Source organism: Puma concolor, chromosome B2, assembly GCF_028749965.1.
Source record: "Puma concolor isolate L17-30 chromosome B2, mPumCon1.1.hap2, whole genome shotgun sequence".
Lineage (NCBI taxonomy): Eukaryota > Metazoa > Chordata > Mammalia > Carnivora > Felidae > Puma > Puma concolor.
In genome coordinates, this window is record NC_141671.1 from 106441790 (window position 1) to 106454453 (window position 12664).

The following is a 12664-nucleotide window of genomic DNA, read 5'->3' on the forward strand; positions in this document are numbered from 1 at the left end:
AGCTCCCCTCTCACAGGCTTCATGCCAAAGATGCCTTTCTGGGGCATTATCTGAATACTTATTTGTCGTTTGTATTCAGCAAATATCTGTTGAATGATTGAAAGAATATTTATTAATTGACATTCCAAATGCAGTAAGGTTTTTTCCGGACTCAAAACTGCCGATTAGGCGCGCCTGGGTGGCTCAGTGGGTTAAATGTCCTACTTCGGCTCAGGTCATGTTCTCATGATTCGTGAGTTCAAGCCCCACATCGGGCTCTCTGCTGTCAGTGCAGAGTCTGTTTCAGATCCTCTGTTCCCCTCTCTCTCTGCTCCTCCCCCATTTGCTCACTTGCACCCACATGAGAATGTTTTCTCTTTCTCTCTCAAAAGTAAACATTTTTTCAAGAAATTAAAAAACCCTGCTGATTATATTCTTTTTTATGTTATCTATTTTTTTAAGTTTTTATTTATTTTGAGAGAGAGTGTACAAGTGGGGGAGGGGCAGAGAGAGGGAGGGAAAGAGAGGATCCCAAGCAAGTTCCATGCTGTCAGCTCAGAGCCTGACTCGGGGCTCAATCTTGAGAACTATGAGGTCATGACCTGAGGTGAAATCAACAGTCAGTCACTTAACCCGTTGAGCCACCCAGGCACCTCTGTTATCTATTTCAACAGTTTATCAGTCCTTATCAAATATCCAACATTCTCAGTTGACATTTTCATTCGTCATGTCCTTAAGTAAAGAATAGGAAATATTCTCTTTTTTTTTTGTAATGTTTATTTATTTTTGAGAGAGAGATTGAGCATGAGCAGGAGAGGGGTAGAGAGAGAGGGAGACACAGAAACCAAAGCAGGTTCCAGGCTCCCAGCTGTCAGCACAGAGCCGGATGCAGGGCTCAAACTCACAAACCGCAAGATCATGACCTGAGCTGAAGTCGGATGCTTAACCAACTGAGCCACCCAGACTCCCCAGAACAGGAAGTATTCTTAAGAAGCAGTTAGCAATGGCATCATTGCTATGTTTGAACCAAGTTTTTCTCTTTTTATCTATAGCTTTGAGAGAGATGAACTTGTTTGAAGAATATACAGAGTCAAACAGTTTTTTTTAGAAGTGAATCTGTCTCTGTCTCCTGGACTTTTGGAGTTCAAAGTCCTTTGGCTTCAACACTGCTTTGTTGGAGAGACAAGGGAACTTCAGATCCCCCTACTTCTCCGCCACGTTGGCCCCTCCTCTCAAACAATTTTTTTAAAGAAAAATCTCTTTGACATTTTTATTTTTCAGAAAACTGTGGAATATATTTTCCAGAAATAAAGAGAGATCCAGGCAGATATTTACACACTTGTCCTGAATCTGTGAAAAAGTGGCTTCGACAGCTAAAGAATGCTGGGAAAATTCTGTTGTTAATTACAAGTTCTCACAGTGATTACTGTCGACTTCTCTGTGAATATATTCTTGGGTAAGTAATGAGTCATTCCATTTTCATGGTCTTCTACAATACTGGATAACAAATTAGGCTAGTGCTGTTTTAAAAGTACTTGACCGTGACCGTATCCTTATATTAGACAATGCTGAGAGACATGTAGTTGTTTCTCGTAACATCCCTCAACATCTGTCGACAGCAACACCATCCAGGTACAGTTTAGCAAAGCAGTGTTACGGGGGCCAGGATGCTAAAAGCCCACCGGTGGTCTGGGCTTTAGATGTTCTGAAAGGTTGATAAACGACATGTCCTTCAAGCAGTGCTCCATGAATTTGGTTTCTCAGCTTTGGATGACTGTTGAGGCACATGGAGTTGTAGATTTCACTCCCAGATACATACATACCTGGAGTACAGCGCCTCTAGCCATTTGAGTGGGGAGCCATGTACTTCACCATTTTGCACAGCCAGCGATGGGCCTGACATCCTTGAAAATCGAGGCAGGACAAATGAACAGACTTAAGACACATGTGGGTTCAAAGCCTACCTTGCAACTTGCTCTGAGACCTGAGGTATGTTCTTGCACCTCTCTCATCCTCAATTTCGTCATCTTAAAAATGGGACAATAATACCTCATAGGTGTGAGAGGGGAGTTTAAATAAGCATAACACAGGTGAAGTATGAGAGTAGTTGATAAGTTTCAGGAAGTCTTAATACTTCTGTCATTCTTGTGAGCAATACCAGGGAATATCCATGCTCAGAGCCAGATTCTAAAATGGGCTACTAGATCTCCCTAACGTTTCCTCGGATTTCAGCAAATACTGAATTACTGGGAGTATGAAGCAAGTTTAACCCTCAAAACTGACCTCCGGCTGACTTGTTTAGCCTCCTGGTGTCCATGTTCCTCAGCACATGTGAGCCTAGATGGGTCTGTGATACCCTTAGATCTGCCAGTAGATTTTCTGCTTTTTAATAATACATAAACCTGGGGTCCTTGAAGTGAATTAAGGTGGAAATCTTGGATGCCTTGCCCAGTGCCTCTCAGACTGTGAGACTATTTGCTGTCCTGATAGTGGGACCGTGCTTCAGAATAAGCACTCTTACCTTCTTTGTCATTAGCATAGATAACCAAAGTTTTTCTTCCTATCTTACGGTCTCTTTAGCATAGTTTAGATTTGTAGTTACTCTCTTCCCCATTGCTATAATGAATCCCATCTACCCTTTGCCATCCCAAATGATCCTTAATGTAGTATTAAATACAGGCCAAAAAACAATTATTGTTGTTATCTAAAAATTACCACACTATAAGAGCACACTGATTTTCAAAAGAAGATGCCTTCTTCATATGTGAACACTCTAAAAGATATCACCTGACTTGATCATGCTAGCTTTCTGTAGGACCCATGTAACACAAAACTATCAATACCTTTTCCTGCTAATAAATCGAGACAAAGTTCAGGGCCCACATTTGAAGATACAGCTCATGAATATTTTTGTTGTTAGAAGCCATTGAATTCACTCACTGTAACTATTACCATCATGAGAAAGCCAGCTTCGCACCCAGAGTTAACGATTTAATACGCATTTTTCCCCTTACGTTTATACTTCAAGGTGTCGTCAGGAAAAGTTTTGCTCAACCACTTCCTATTTCTGTATATAAAATATATAGAAAGCATGCAGAAGTTAATCAAAAGGTAAGAAATGATTCTGTGGTCTGATAGGTAAAGATGAAGTTCTATTTTATATGGGCTTTTTCTAATTTCTTAAAATTATGAAAAATATTGTTGCTTTTTAGGAATGATTTTACAGATCTTTTTGACATTGTGATTACAAACGCATTGAAGCCTGGTTTCTTCTCCCATTTACCAAGTCAAAGACCTTTCTGGACACTCGGTGAGTTAACATTTTGTTTTTTCCTTATTTAAGATTTGTTCATTCAGGTACTTCATAAGTACCTGTTGGCTGACAATCAGGTGCAAAGTTCTGTGTTAAATACAACCAGGGGTATACAAGTGATACCAAGTCTTCTTCCCCCCTCACAGAAATGCATAAACAAACACTGCTACTTAGCAGGTCAATAAATGCATGGGATGATCATAGGCCATGTTACCTGTTATGACGAATATGCCTGAAAAAAAAAAAAAAAACCAACAGGAAATGCCTGCCTGCTGAGTAAACCAGGAGGGCACTTTAGAGGGGCTGACCAGGGAAGGTCTGTCCAAAAAAGTCAGAAAAGGTGACTTATCAGGCAGGACCTGAGGGACAGATAATGAGAAGAGCAGAGGAGGGGTGGCAGTTCCAGTGATGGAGAAGAGGCCAGCGACTCATGGGAAGAGAGAGGCGGGGAAGTTAGGGAAGCACACAGCCTCATACACTGTGACAACGGGTTTGAATTTTATTCCACAAGCTATGTGAAGCATTCAGTTGAGGTGTATGGGTAATCTGGAGAGCTCTTTGGCTGAGGGTGGTGAATGGATTGAATGTGGGAAGAATAGAAAGAGGAAAACCATGGGGGTGCCTAGGTGGCTCAGTCAGTTAAGTGCCTGACTTAGGCTCAGATCACAATCTCCCAGTTTGAGTTCAAGCCCCTCATTGGGCTCTGTGCTGACAGCTCAGAGCCTGCCTGGAGCCTGCTTCAGATTCTGTGTCTCCCACTCTCTCTGCCCCTCCCCTGTTTGCACTTTGTCTCTCTCTCTCACTCTCAAAAATAGAGAGAGAAAGAAAGAAAGAAAGAAAGAAAGAAAGAAAGAAAGAAAGAAAGAAAGAAAAAAGGAAAGGAAGAAAGGAGGAAGGAAGTGAGGGAGGGAAGGAAGGAAGGTAGGAAGGGAGGGAAGAAGGAAGGAAGGGAGGGAGAGGGGGAGGGAGGGAGGGGGGAGAGAGGGAAGAAGAAACCAGGCACTAAGTGTGTCCCAAGTAAGACACCGTGGTAGTTTGGTCTGAGGAGGTAGTACTGGAGATGGAGAGGAGACATATTTAAGATGCATTGTGGAGATGGACAGTAGGACTTGGTGATGCTTTCAGAAGCAGCAGATGAAAAGATAATCAAAAATGACTTGTTGATTTTTCTTTTTTTTTTTGAATTGAGCAAAGGAGTGAATCCTCATGTAGCCGTGAGGAAGGTTACAGAAGAAAAGTTTGTATGGGGTGGTGTGGTGATTAAGAAATCATGTTTTGACATGCCTACAAATTCTTCAGCGGGGACTAACAATTAGGAAATTGTATGGATGAGCGTGGAGTCCAAGGGGAACAGCTTTAGGGTCAGGGTATAAATTTGGGAGAGTCATTAACTCATAGAAGGATATTTTAAAGCCATGGGCTTATATGTGAGATACAGAGAGAATGACAGAGATAGAAACCAGACTGCAGATAGGTTCTTCTACATAATAGTTTTTAAACAGTTCATCCTTCTGTCTCTCGATACTTTTCAATTAAACAGACATAGTGCAAAAATGCAGTAACTTGTTAGCATAAGTTAATACATTTGTGGTCCCCAGTGTATTAAAAAATTTGGTGTATTTTTAATGTACATTGTTTTCTGTTACTGGTGTGTGTGAAAATTTAATAAAAATCTCTGTAGAACAACATACGTACTATAATAGGTATAGAACAGGTATAGATTTTCTTGGAAGAAAATGCAAAAATCCTGCAGATAAAAATAAACATTGTTGAGTACTTAGTTATGTGTTTAAATATAAATTTATGAAGAGGGGGGAAACATTTAATTTTTGTTTGTTTGTTTAACAGAAAGAGTATTATTTGAATCCCTGATGTTATTTCTTGACAGCAAGGATTTATATGAGACATTAAACCAGTATATAAAAACCACCATCACTTTCTCACTTTCTGCTAGACCAGGGTTTCTTAACTGTTGCACTCCTGAGATTTGGGGCCAGATATTTCTTTGTTAGTGGGAGTGGGGGTGCTGTCCTATATGTTGTAGGCTGCTTAGCAGCATCCTTAGCCTCTAATCATCTTACCTCCCAATTTGTGACAACCAGAAATGTCTCCAGACATTGTCAAATTTGCCCTGACGTCCAAAATTGCCATCATTGAAAACAACTGTACTAGACCATTCTCATGGACATATATGCATATTCTCATATTTTCCGTTTACAAGAACAAAATATGCCCTTGGGGTGCCTGGATGGCTCAGTCAGTTAAGTGTCTGACTCTTGACTTCAGTTCAGGTCATGATCTCAGGGTTCATGAGTTCGAGCCTGGCACAGAGCTCCATGCTGACAGTGCAGAGCCTGCTTGGGATTCTGTCTCTCTCCCTCTCTCTGCCCCTCCTGCGCGCGCGCACACACACACACTCACTCTCTCTCTCTCTCTCTCTCTTCCTCAAAATAAATAAATTTTTTAAAAAAGGTTCTCTAATTCATGATGTTGTATTGTAGTGTTTGTTTTGCTGCTGATTCTGAGTCTTTGCCTACCTGTAACTACTTTTTTTCCACTGCTGGTTTCCCCTCATCTTTCTCTCTCTCTCTTAACAAAATATTTTATTGCAGTAAGATATTCATTGTGCTCAAAATCAATACAAAGTAAGTTATTAAAATTATTTTCTTACAAATGAAACTATGGAGACACCTGGGTGGCTAGTCGGTTAAGGATCTGACTTCGGCTCAGGTCATGATCTCACCGTTCGTGAGTTCGAGCCCTGCGTCGTGCTCTGTGCTGACAGCTCAAAGCCTGGAGCCTCCTTCAGATTCTGTGTCTCCCTCTCTCTCTGCCGCTCCCCCGCTCACACTCTGTCTGTCTCTCTCTCACAAGTAAATAAGCATTAAAAAAAATTTTTTTAAACAAATGAAACTATGTAGTTAATAATAGCTATGAGTAAACAGCAACACAAATGTAGCCTCTAAATCAGTATGTAATCTTCTAAAAATTGCTAACAATACTAAAGGAAAAATTTGTTGACCATCGTTGTTGAATTCACTGATTTCCATTAAACAAAAAAAGTCTTCTATATGTTTAAGACAAATTTATTCCTTTGAAGAGTAACCAGAGAAAAGTCTGATTCAGTCCTATATATGCAGTTCAGTGAACTTTTTGGTTAAATGGCATATTTTCCAAGCTTCACACCTATTTCTCAAACGGAGTTTTCCTTAATGTTAATGTCAAAGCATTCTACATTTCATATTATAAAGTGTCTACATGAGTTTTTAGTCAGTTTGGAACTAATATCCATGGTATCACATTTCTCCTTAAAGGTTAATGTTTGGCAGCATTCTATCTTAGCCTTCCTTTCTTCTCCTGCTGTCTTCAGCTACCGCTCTGACGGTTTCAGCTAGTACCTATATATGAGTGACTCCCAATTCCTTATCTCTGGACCTCACTTTTCCCCCGACTTACAGAGGCATATTTCTATCTGCCTTCTAAATTCTCCACACCCTACAGCCCCAGCATTGCAGGAAACTTGGGATGTGCTTATAACTCATTAACCTCCCCTCCCATCTTGGGATGCTCCTCTTCCCATATTCTGTAATTCCATTATAACTTTTCCAACAGATCTTACCCAAACCAGGAAGATCAGTCATCTTCTGTTACTCTCTCCCCTTCACATCACACCTGCCTTCAGTTTTCTCAGATTGGTCACCTACCATATTCCTGCCACTGCCCTTATCATCCCTTGTATGAACTGATACATTCACATCACTACTGGGTATGACGGTACTTAATAACTGATGTCCCGCCCCCGTCAGCCTTGTAACCCTCAAAACCACCCATCCTCCATATGGCTGTTAATGTTATTGTATCATGCAAGTCATGTCAGCGTGTTCTGGTAACCTCCAGTGTCATGTAAATCAAATCACTGCTCCAAATGGTTAAAAGTAGAAGTAAAATAAGGCAAAGGATGTATCTGGGATGGAAGGCGCTGGGTGAGTGTGTCCTTGCAGCTGTCGCACAGGCCTGACGTCATCCATTGTCATGGGGACAAGAAAGGGGGAGAGTTGCGTCCGAGTTGGCGGCGGGGGCTGAGTGCCTCCTTCTAGGCAAAATATGCAGCATCCTGCCCCATCACTGTGATTCGGCTTTTTGCCAGTGCGAAAGCCTGGGGAGGGGGTGGGGAGGTGTAGAGGAGAGGAGTCCATCTTGCAAGATTGTAACTTCATTGAGGAGAGTGACGATATCTTTTTCACTGCTGTGTCCCCTGTGCTGTCAGCTACCCATCCTCCTGCCCTCAGTTTGAAAACCGTGATTCCCAACTTGCTATCTTTGGTTTCTTGGCCTCACCTGTCACCAGTACACTCTGAAATCTTTCCCTGAGACTTCCCTGGAGCCTCATACCACATTTCCTCCTGCTCACAGCTCTGCTCAGTATTCTGAAATGAGACTTGATATTCTCCTTCCTCCTAGAAAGTGCAACCGTACACGCTGGCCCCTTTATAATCTTTATCTTCATTACTTGACTATCTAGTGAATTGCCCCCCAGCTATAAGCCTCCAGTGTCTTCACCCTTTCACATCCAGCATGTTGTACATCAAGTCCTGTTTAAACTACCTCCTCTCGGGGCGCCTGGGTGGTGCAGTCGGTTAAGTGTCCGACTTCAGCCAGGTCACGATCTCGTGGTCCGTGAGTTCGAGCCCCGCGTCGGGCTCTGGGCTGATGGCTCAGAGCCTGGAGCCTGTTTCCGATTCTGTGTCTCCCTCTCTCTCTGCCCCTCCCCCGTTCATGCTCTGTCTCTCTCTGTCCCAAAAATAAATAAACGTTGAAAAATAAATAAATAAATAAACTACCTCCTCTCTGCTCTCTGTTTCCTTCCCATTAGGCCTTCATTACTCTCTTCCCTGTGAGTCTCTTACCTCATCCTCCTGCCCTTACTTTATATCTCTCCTTTCTTCCATCTCTTGCCTGCTGCCCTCAAATACTTGGCACATATTTTCATTTACATATAAATTTTAAATATATTTTAATAACTTTAAACATATGTTATATGAGTCACTTATTACTTACTGTGAGGCATACAGTATAGTTAATCACATACACACAGAATCTCATTGGCTCCCCACCCCATGAAGCATCTAAGGCGATTCTGAACCTGGTTGCTAAGTTACCTTTTCATCTGCACTCTGTCTGATCCCTCCAGATGCCCATTAGTCTGGCCTTGCCAGAATGAATGCCTTCTGTTCTTCTATCAGGTTTTCAATCCTGCTGTTCTCTCCACATCAGTGTTTCCCAGATTTTAATGCACACTCACACCACCTAGGGATCTTGTTAGAATGGAGATTCTGATTCAGTAAGTCTGTGTAGAACCTTAGATTCTGCATTCTAAATTTTTTTTTAACGTTTATTTATTTTTGAGAAGAGAGAGAGAGAGCGTGAGCGGGGAAGGAGAGAGAAAGAGGGAGACACAGAATCTGAAACAGGCTCCAGGCTCTGAGCTGTCAGCACAGAACCCGACGCGGGGCTCAAACTCACATACTGAGATCATGACCTGAGCCGAAGTCAGACGCTCAACTGACTGAGCCACCCAGGTGCCCCTAGATTCTGCATTCTAAACAAATTTTCTGGTGAAGCAGATACTACTGGTCAGATCACCAGTGACAGATTTTAGTAACCCTAAGAGAGAAGTTCTTAGAGCCATTAATTGAAGATTGTTATTCTGAAAAGAAACAAACTTCCCATCATATTAGGTATGGAAATGAGCTAGATAGTTAAAGAATAAACTAAAGGAAAAGACTTTTAAAGAATTAACTGCTATTAGTTATTAAAGAATTATGAATATTAGAGAATTATGAATTATAACCCCAAACCAAAGTAGATAAAGGTTTTGCTTTCTATTCTATTAAATTTGCTCCTACTCACTGGTAAGGTATTTATTTCTCTTAAGATGTAATTTTCCTTTTATGGCTCCCAACACAGACAAGCATTTTAGCAGATATTTTCATTAAAAAGTGTCTTTTTAAGGGAGGCACCCGTCTGGCTCAGTTGGTAGAGCATGCGACTCTTGATCTTGAGGTCATGAGTTCAAGCCCTACATTGGGCTTAGAGCTTACTTGAAAAAATAAATTTTAAAATACAGAATTTTCAATATTAAGCCAATATAAAAATTATTACAACATATTTGGGGCACTTGGCTAAGAAGAGCCTGACTCTGATCCCGAGGGTCATGAGTTCAAGCCCCACATTGCATGTGGATATCACTAAAAAAAAAGCTTACTTTTTAAATGTCTTATTGCCCATGCCAAAGAATAAATGGAGAAAGTATGTATAAAAAAATGCACAATTGGGAAAAAAAATTTTCTAACTCAAAATTGAAGAAGGGATATGTAAGAGAAAATATTAAATGTCCAGTCAAGTCCACATTATATAGAAAGGAGTTCAGGAAATCAAAAGAATTAGAGATATATTTTTAATTATAAATCATTGCTAAGTAAACCTCTACCAAGTCAGAGATTGCTACCAGAATATTAGCATCCTGAGGACAGGGACTTGGGCCATCTAGTTCACTGCTATATACCTCGTACCTGAAGTGTTCTGTAAAAGATAGTTGAAATAAAGAGCAAAAGAAAAAAAAGAAAATGAGTTTTTTCCATCTCAGAGTCTATTTGATCCCACCAAGCTGTGAGGATTCTCTCATGTTTGTAACTTTTTCCTTATAACAACAAAAGATTGGCAACATCTCACATAGCTACCAATAGATGACTATTAAATAAATTATGGAACATGCATCTATTTTAAAAACTAGGTACATAACAATGTATTATCTAGAGGAGTTTTTTTTTTTTTTTAATTAAATTGCAGAAGAATGTGCTAATACTTCTGTTTAAATGGGAGGGTTCGTGGGTATTGCCTTAATTGCCAAGGCTGCTATAACAATATACCGCTGACTGAGTGGCTTAAACAACACAAGTGTATCTTCTCTCAGTTCTGGGGGCTAGAAGTCTGAGGTCAAGGTGTCAGCAGGATTGGTTTCTTCTGAGGCCTCTCTTCTTAGGAGGGGCATCTTTTTCCAGTAACATATAGTCTTCCTTCTGTGTCGTAATCTCCTAATTCTCTGTGTCTCAATCTCTAATGAGGACAATAACCGTATTATATTAGACTCACCCTAATGACTGAATTTTAACTTCCAAGGCCTTGTCTTCAAATACGGTCACATTCTGAGATGTTGGTGGTTAGGACTTCAACATATGAATTTGAGGGGAACACAGTTCAGCTCATAACAAGTATGTACACATGCCGACTCTTCAAAATGTGGGTTTGCAATATGCGCAGTTTATTGTATATCACTCATACCTCAATAAATGTGTGTTTAAAAGGGAGAGGAAAAGAATATGTGTTACCTTTTGTAGAAGAGGTGAGTGCATAGCAGATAGAGTTCAAAAATGGGACTTTTAATATATGTAAGTGTATTACTGACAAAAATCACATAAATCACATAAATACATACTGTTTAAACGTTAAGATAGTAACTCCAAGCACACTGGGAGTTGGGGGGAACAGGTGTGAGCTGCCACATGAACCACATTCAGGCAGCTGTGGGCTGAGGTGAGTGGTCAGGCACAGGTACACAAAACTTCTTACAAAACTCTTGCTCTCTATAGCAAGGTTTTCTGACCTAAGATAAGTTATGGAACTTATCTTTGTTCAGGATTGTTAGCCATAGCCTTGACTGTATCATTTCCCCATATTTATCTTGGGACTCTTTTACTGACTAAAATTTTACTACTTTGCGGGGCGCCTGGGTGGCTCAGTCGGTTAAGCGTCCGACTTCGGCTCAGGTCATGATCTCGCAGTTTGTGAGTTCGAGCCCACAGTCGGGCTCTGTGCTGTCAGTTCGGAGCCTGGAGCCTGCTTTGGATTCTGTGTCTCCTTCTCTCTCTGCCCCTCCTCCACTTGTGCTCTGTCTCTCTATCAAAAGTAAATAAATGTAAAAAAAATTTTTTTAAATAAATAAAAATAAAATTTTACTACTTTGTTTTTACTTTTCTTGTCCATACGCTCTTAACAATAAGAAAATAAAAAGGTTGTTTGATTTACTATTTGCTTTAATTGATTGCTCTTCCAGCTCTGTCCAACCCTTATCTGCTTCCTAACTTCAGTCAGTTTTGGGGGAGTTTGCATGTTATAGGAACAACTTTGAGCTTTGGTCTGAGTTTTTCTCCTTGAAGGTTATCACCTAAACATCCATTAGTCATTGGGGCGCCTGGGTGGTTCAGTCGGTTGAGTGACCAACTTCGGCTCAGGTCATGATCTCACGGTTTGTGAGTTCGAGCCCCGCGTCGGGCTATGTGCTGACAGCTCAGAGCCTGGAGCCTTCTTCAGATTCTGTGTCTCGGTCTCTCTCTGCCCCTCCCCCACTCATGCTCTGTCTCTGTCTCAGAAATAAATAAACATTAAAGAGAAATATAAAAAAAATCCATTAGTCATTAAGTTAAAAGATTTGAGGAATAATTTGGACATCTTATGATACTCAGGTACAAAAAATTGTTCTGAATATATATTTTCATAGGAAGATTTTTTTTTTTTTAATTTTTTTTTTTTCAACGTTTATTTATTTTTGGGACAGAGAGAGACAGAGCATGAATGGGGGAGGGGCAGAGAGAGAGGGAGACACAGAATCGGAAACAGGCTCCAGGCTCCGAGCCATCAGCCCAGAGCCCGACGCGGGGCTCAAACTCACGGACCGCGAGATCGTGACGTGGCTGAAGTCGGACGCTTAACCGACTGCGCCACCCAGGCGCCCCAAGATTTCTTAAATTAATGCATTTTGCCCAGTTCTTAAGAATGTTTTAAATTGAAACCATGACATAATTGAATTTTATGAAAATAATACTGGTTTACATTTTTAATAATATAGAACTGTTTCCTGAGTCAATATGAGGGAGATTGTATAAACAATACTTTACAAAATGAGGTTCAAAATGCAATCTAAAGTCCACCTTTTTTTAATTCATTGCTGACCTGTTCTTAATATAATGGAGGAAAGTAGGGGCGCCTGGTGGCTCAGTCAGTTAAGCGTCCGACTTTGGCTCAGGTCATTATCTCACGGTTTGTGGGTTCGAGTCCCGCATCCGGCTCTGTGCTGACAGCTCAGAGCCTGGAGTCTTCTTTGGATTCTGTGTCTCCTTGTCTCTCTGCCCCTCCCCACCTCACACTGTCTGTCTGTCTGTCTGTCTCTCTCTCTCTCTCTCTCTCTCAAAAATAATAATAATTAAAAAAAAGAAGACGGTAAACAGCAATCCATATGGATATTACAGAAGATGACAGATAAAAATTTCTCTTGTGCTACAGTTGTTTCTTGTTTGTGGCAATTCCATGAGCCAT

At 40.9% G+C, this 12664-nt stretch overlaps 1 protein-coding gene across 2 annotated transcripts in view; it reads left to right on the plus strand.

Moving 5' to 3' along the window:
• NT5DC1 (5'-nucleotidase domain containing 1) overlaps window positions 1-12664 on the plus strand; it is a 143032-nt gene that overhangs the window by 112463 nt on the left and 17905 nt on the right. For both annotated transcript variants that reach the window (XM_086707643.1, XM_086707642.1), the window contains exons 7-8: window positions 1261-1435; window positions 3192-3289. In XM_086707643.1, the coding sequence (XP_086563769.1) occupies window positions 1261-1435; window positions 3192-3289 (273 nt within the window). The remainder of the gene's footprint in view (window positions 1-1260; window positions 1436-3191; window positions 3290-12664) is intronic.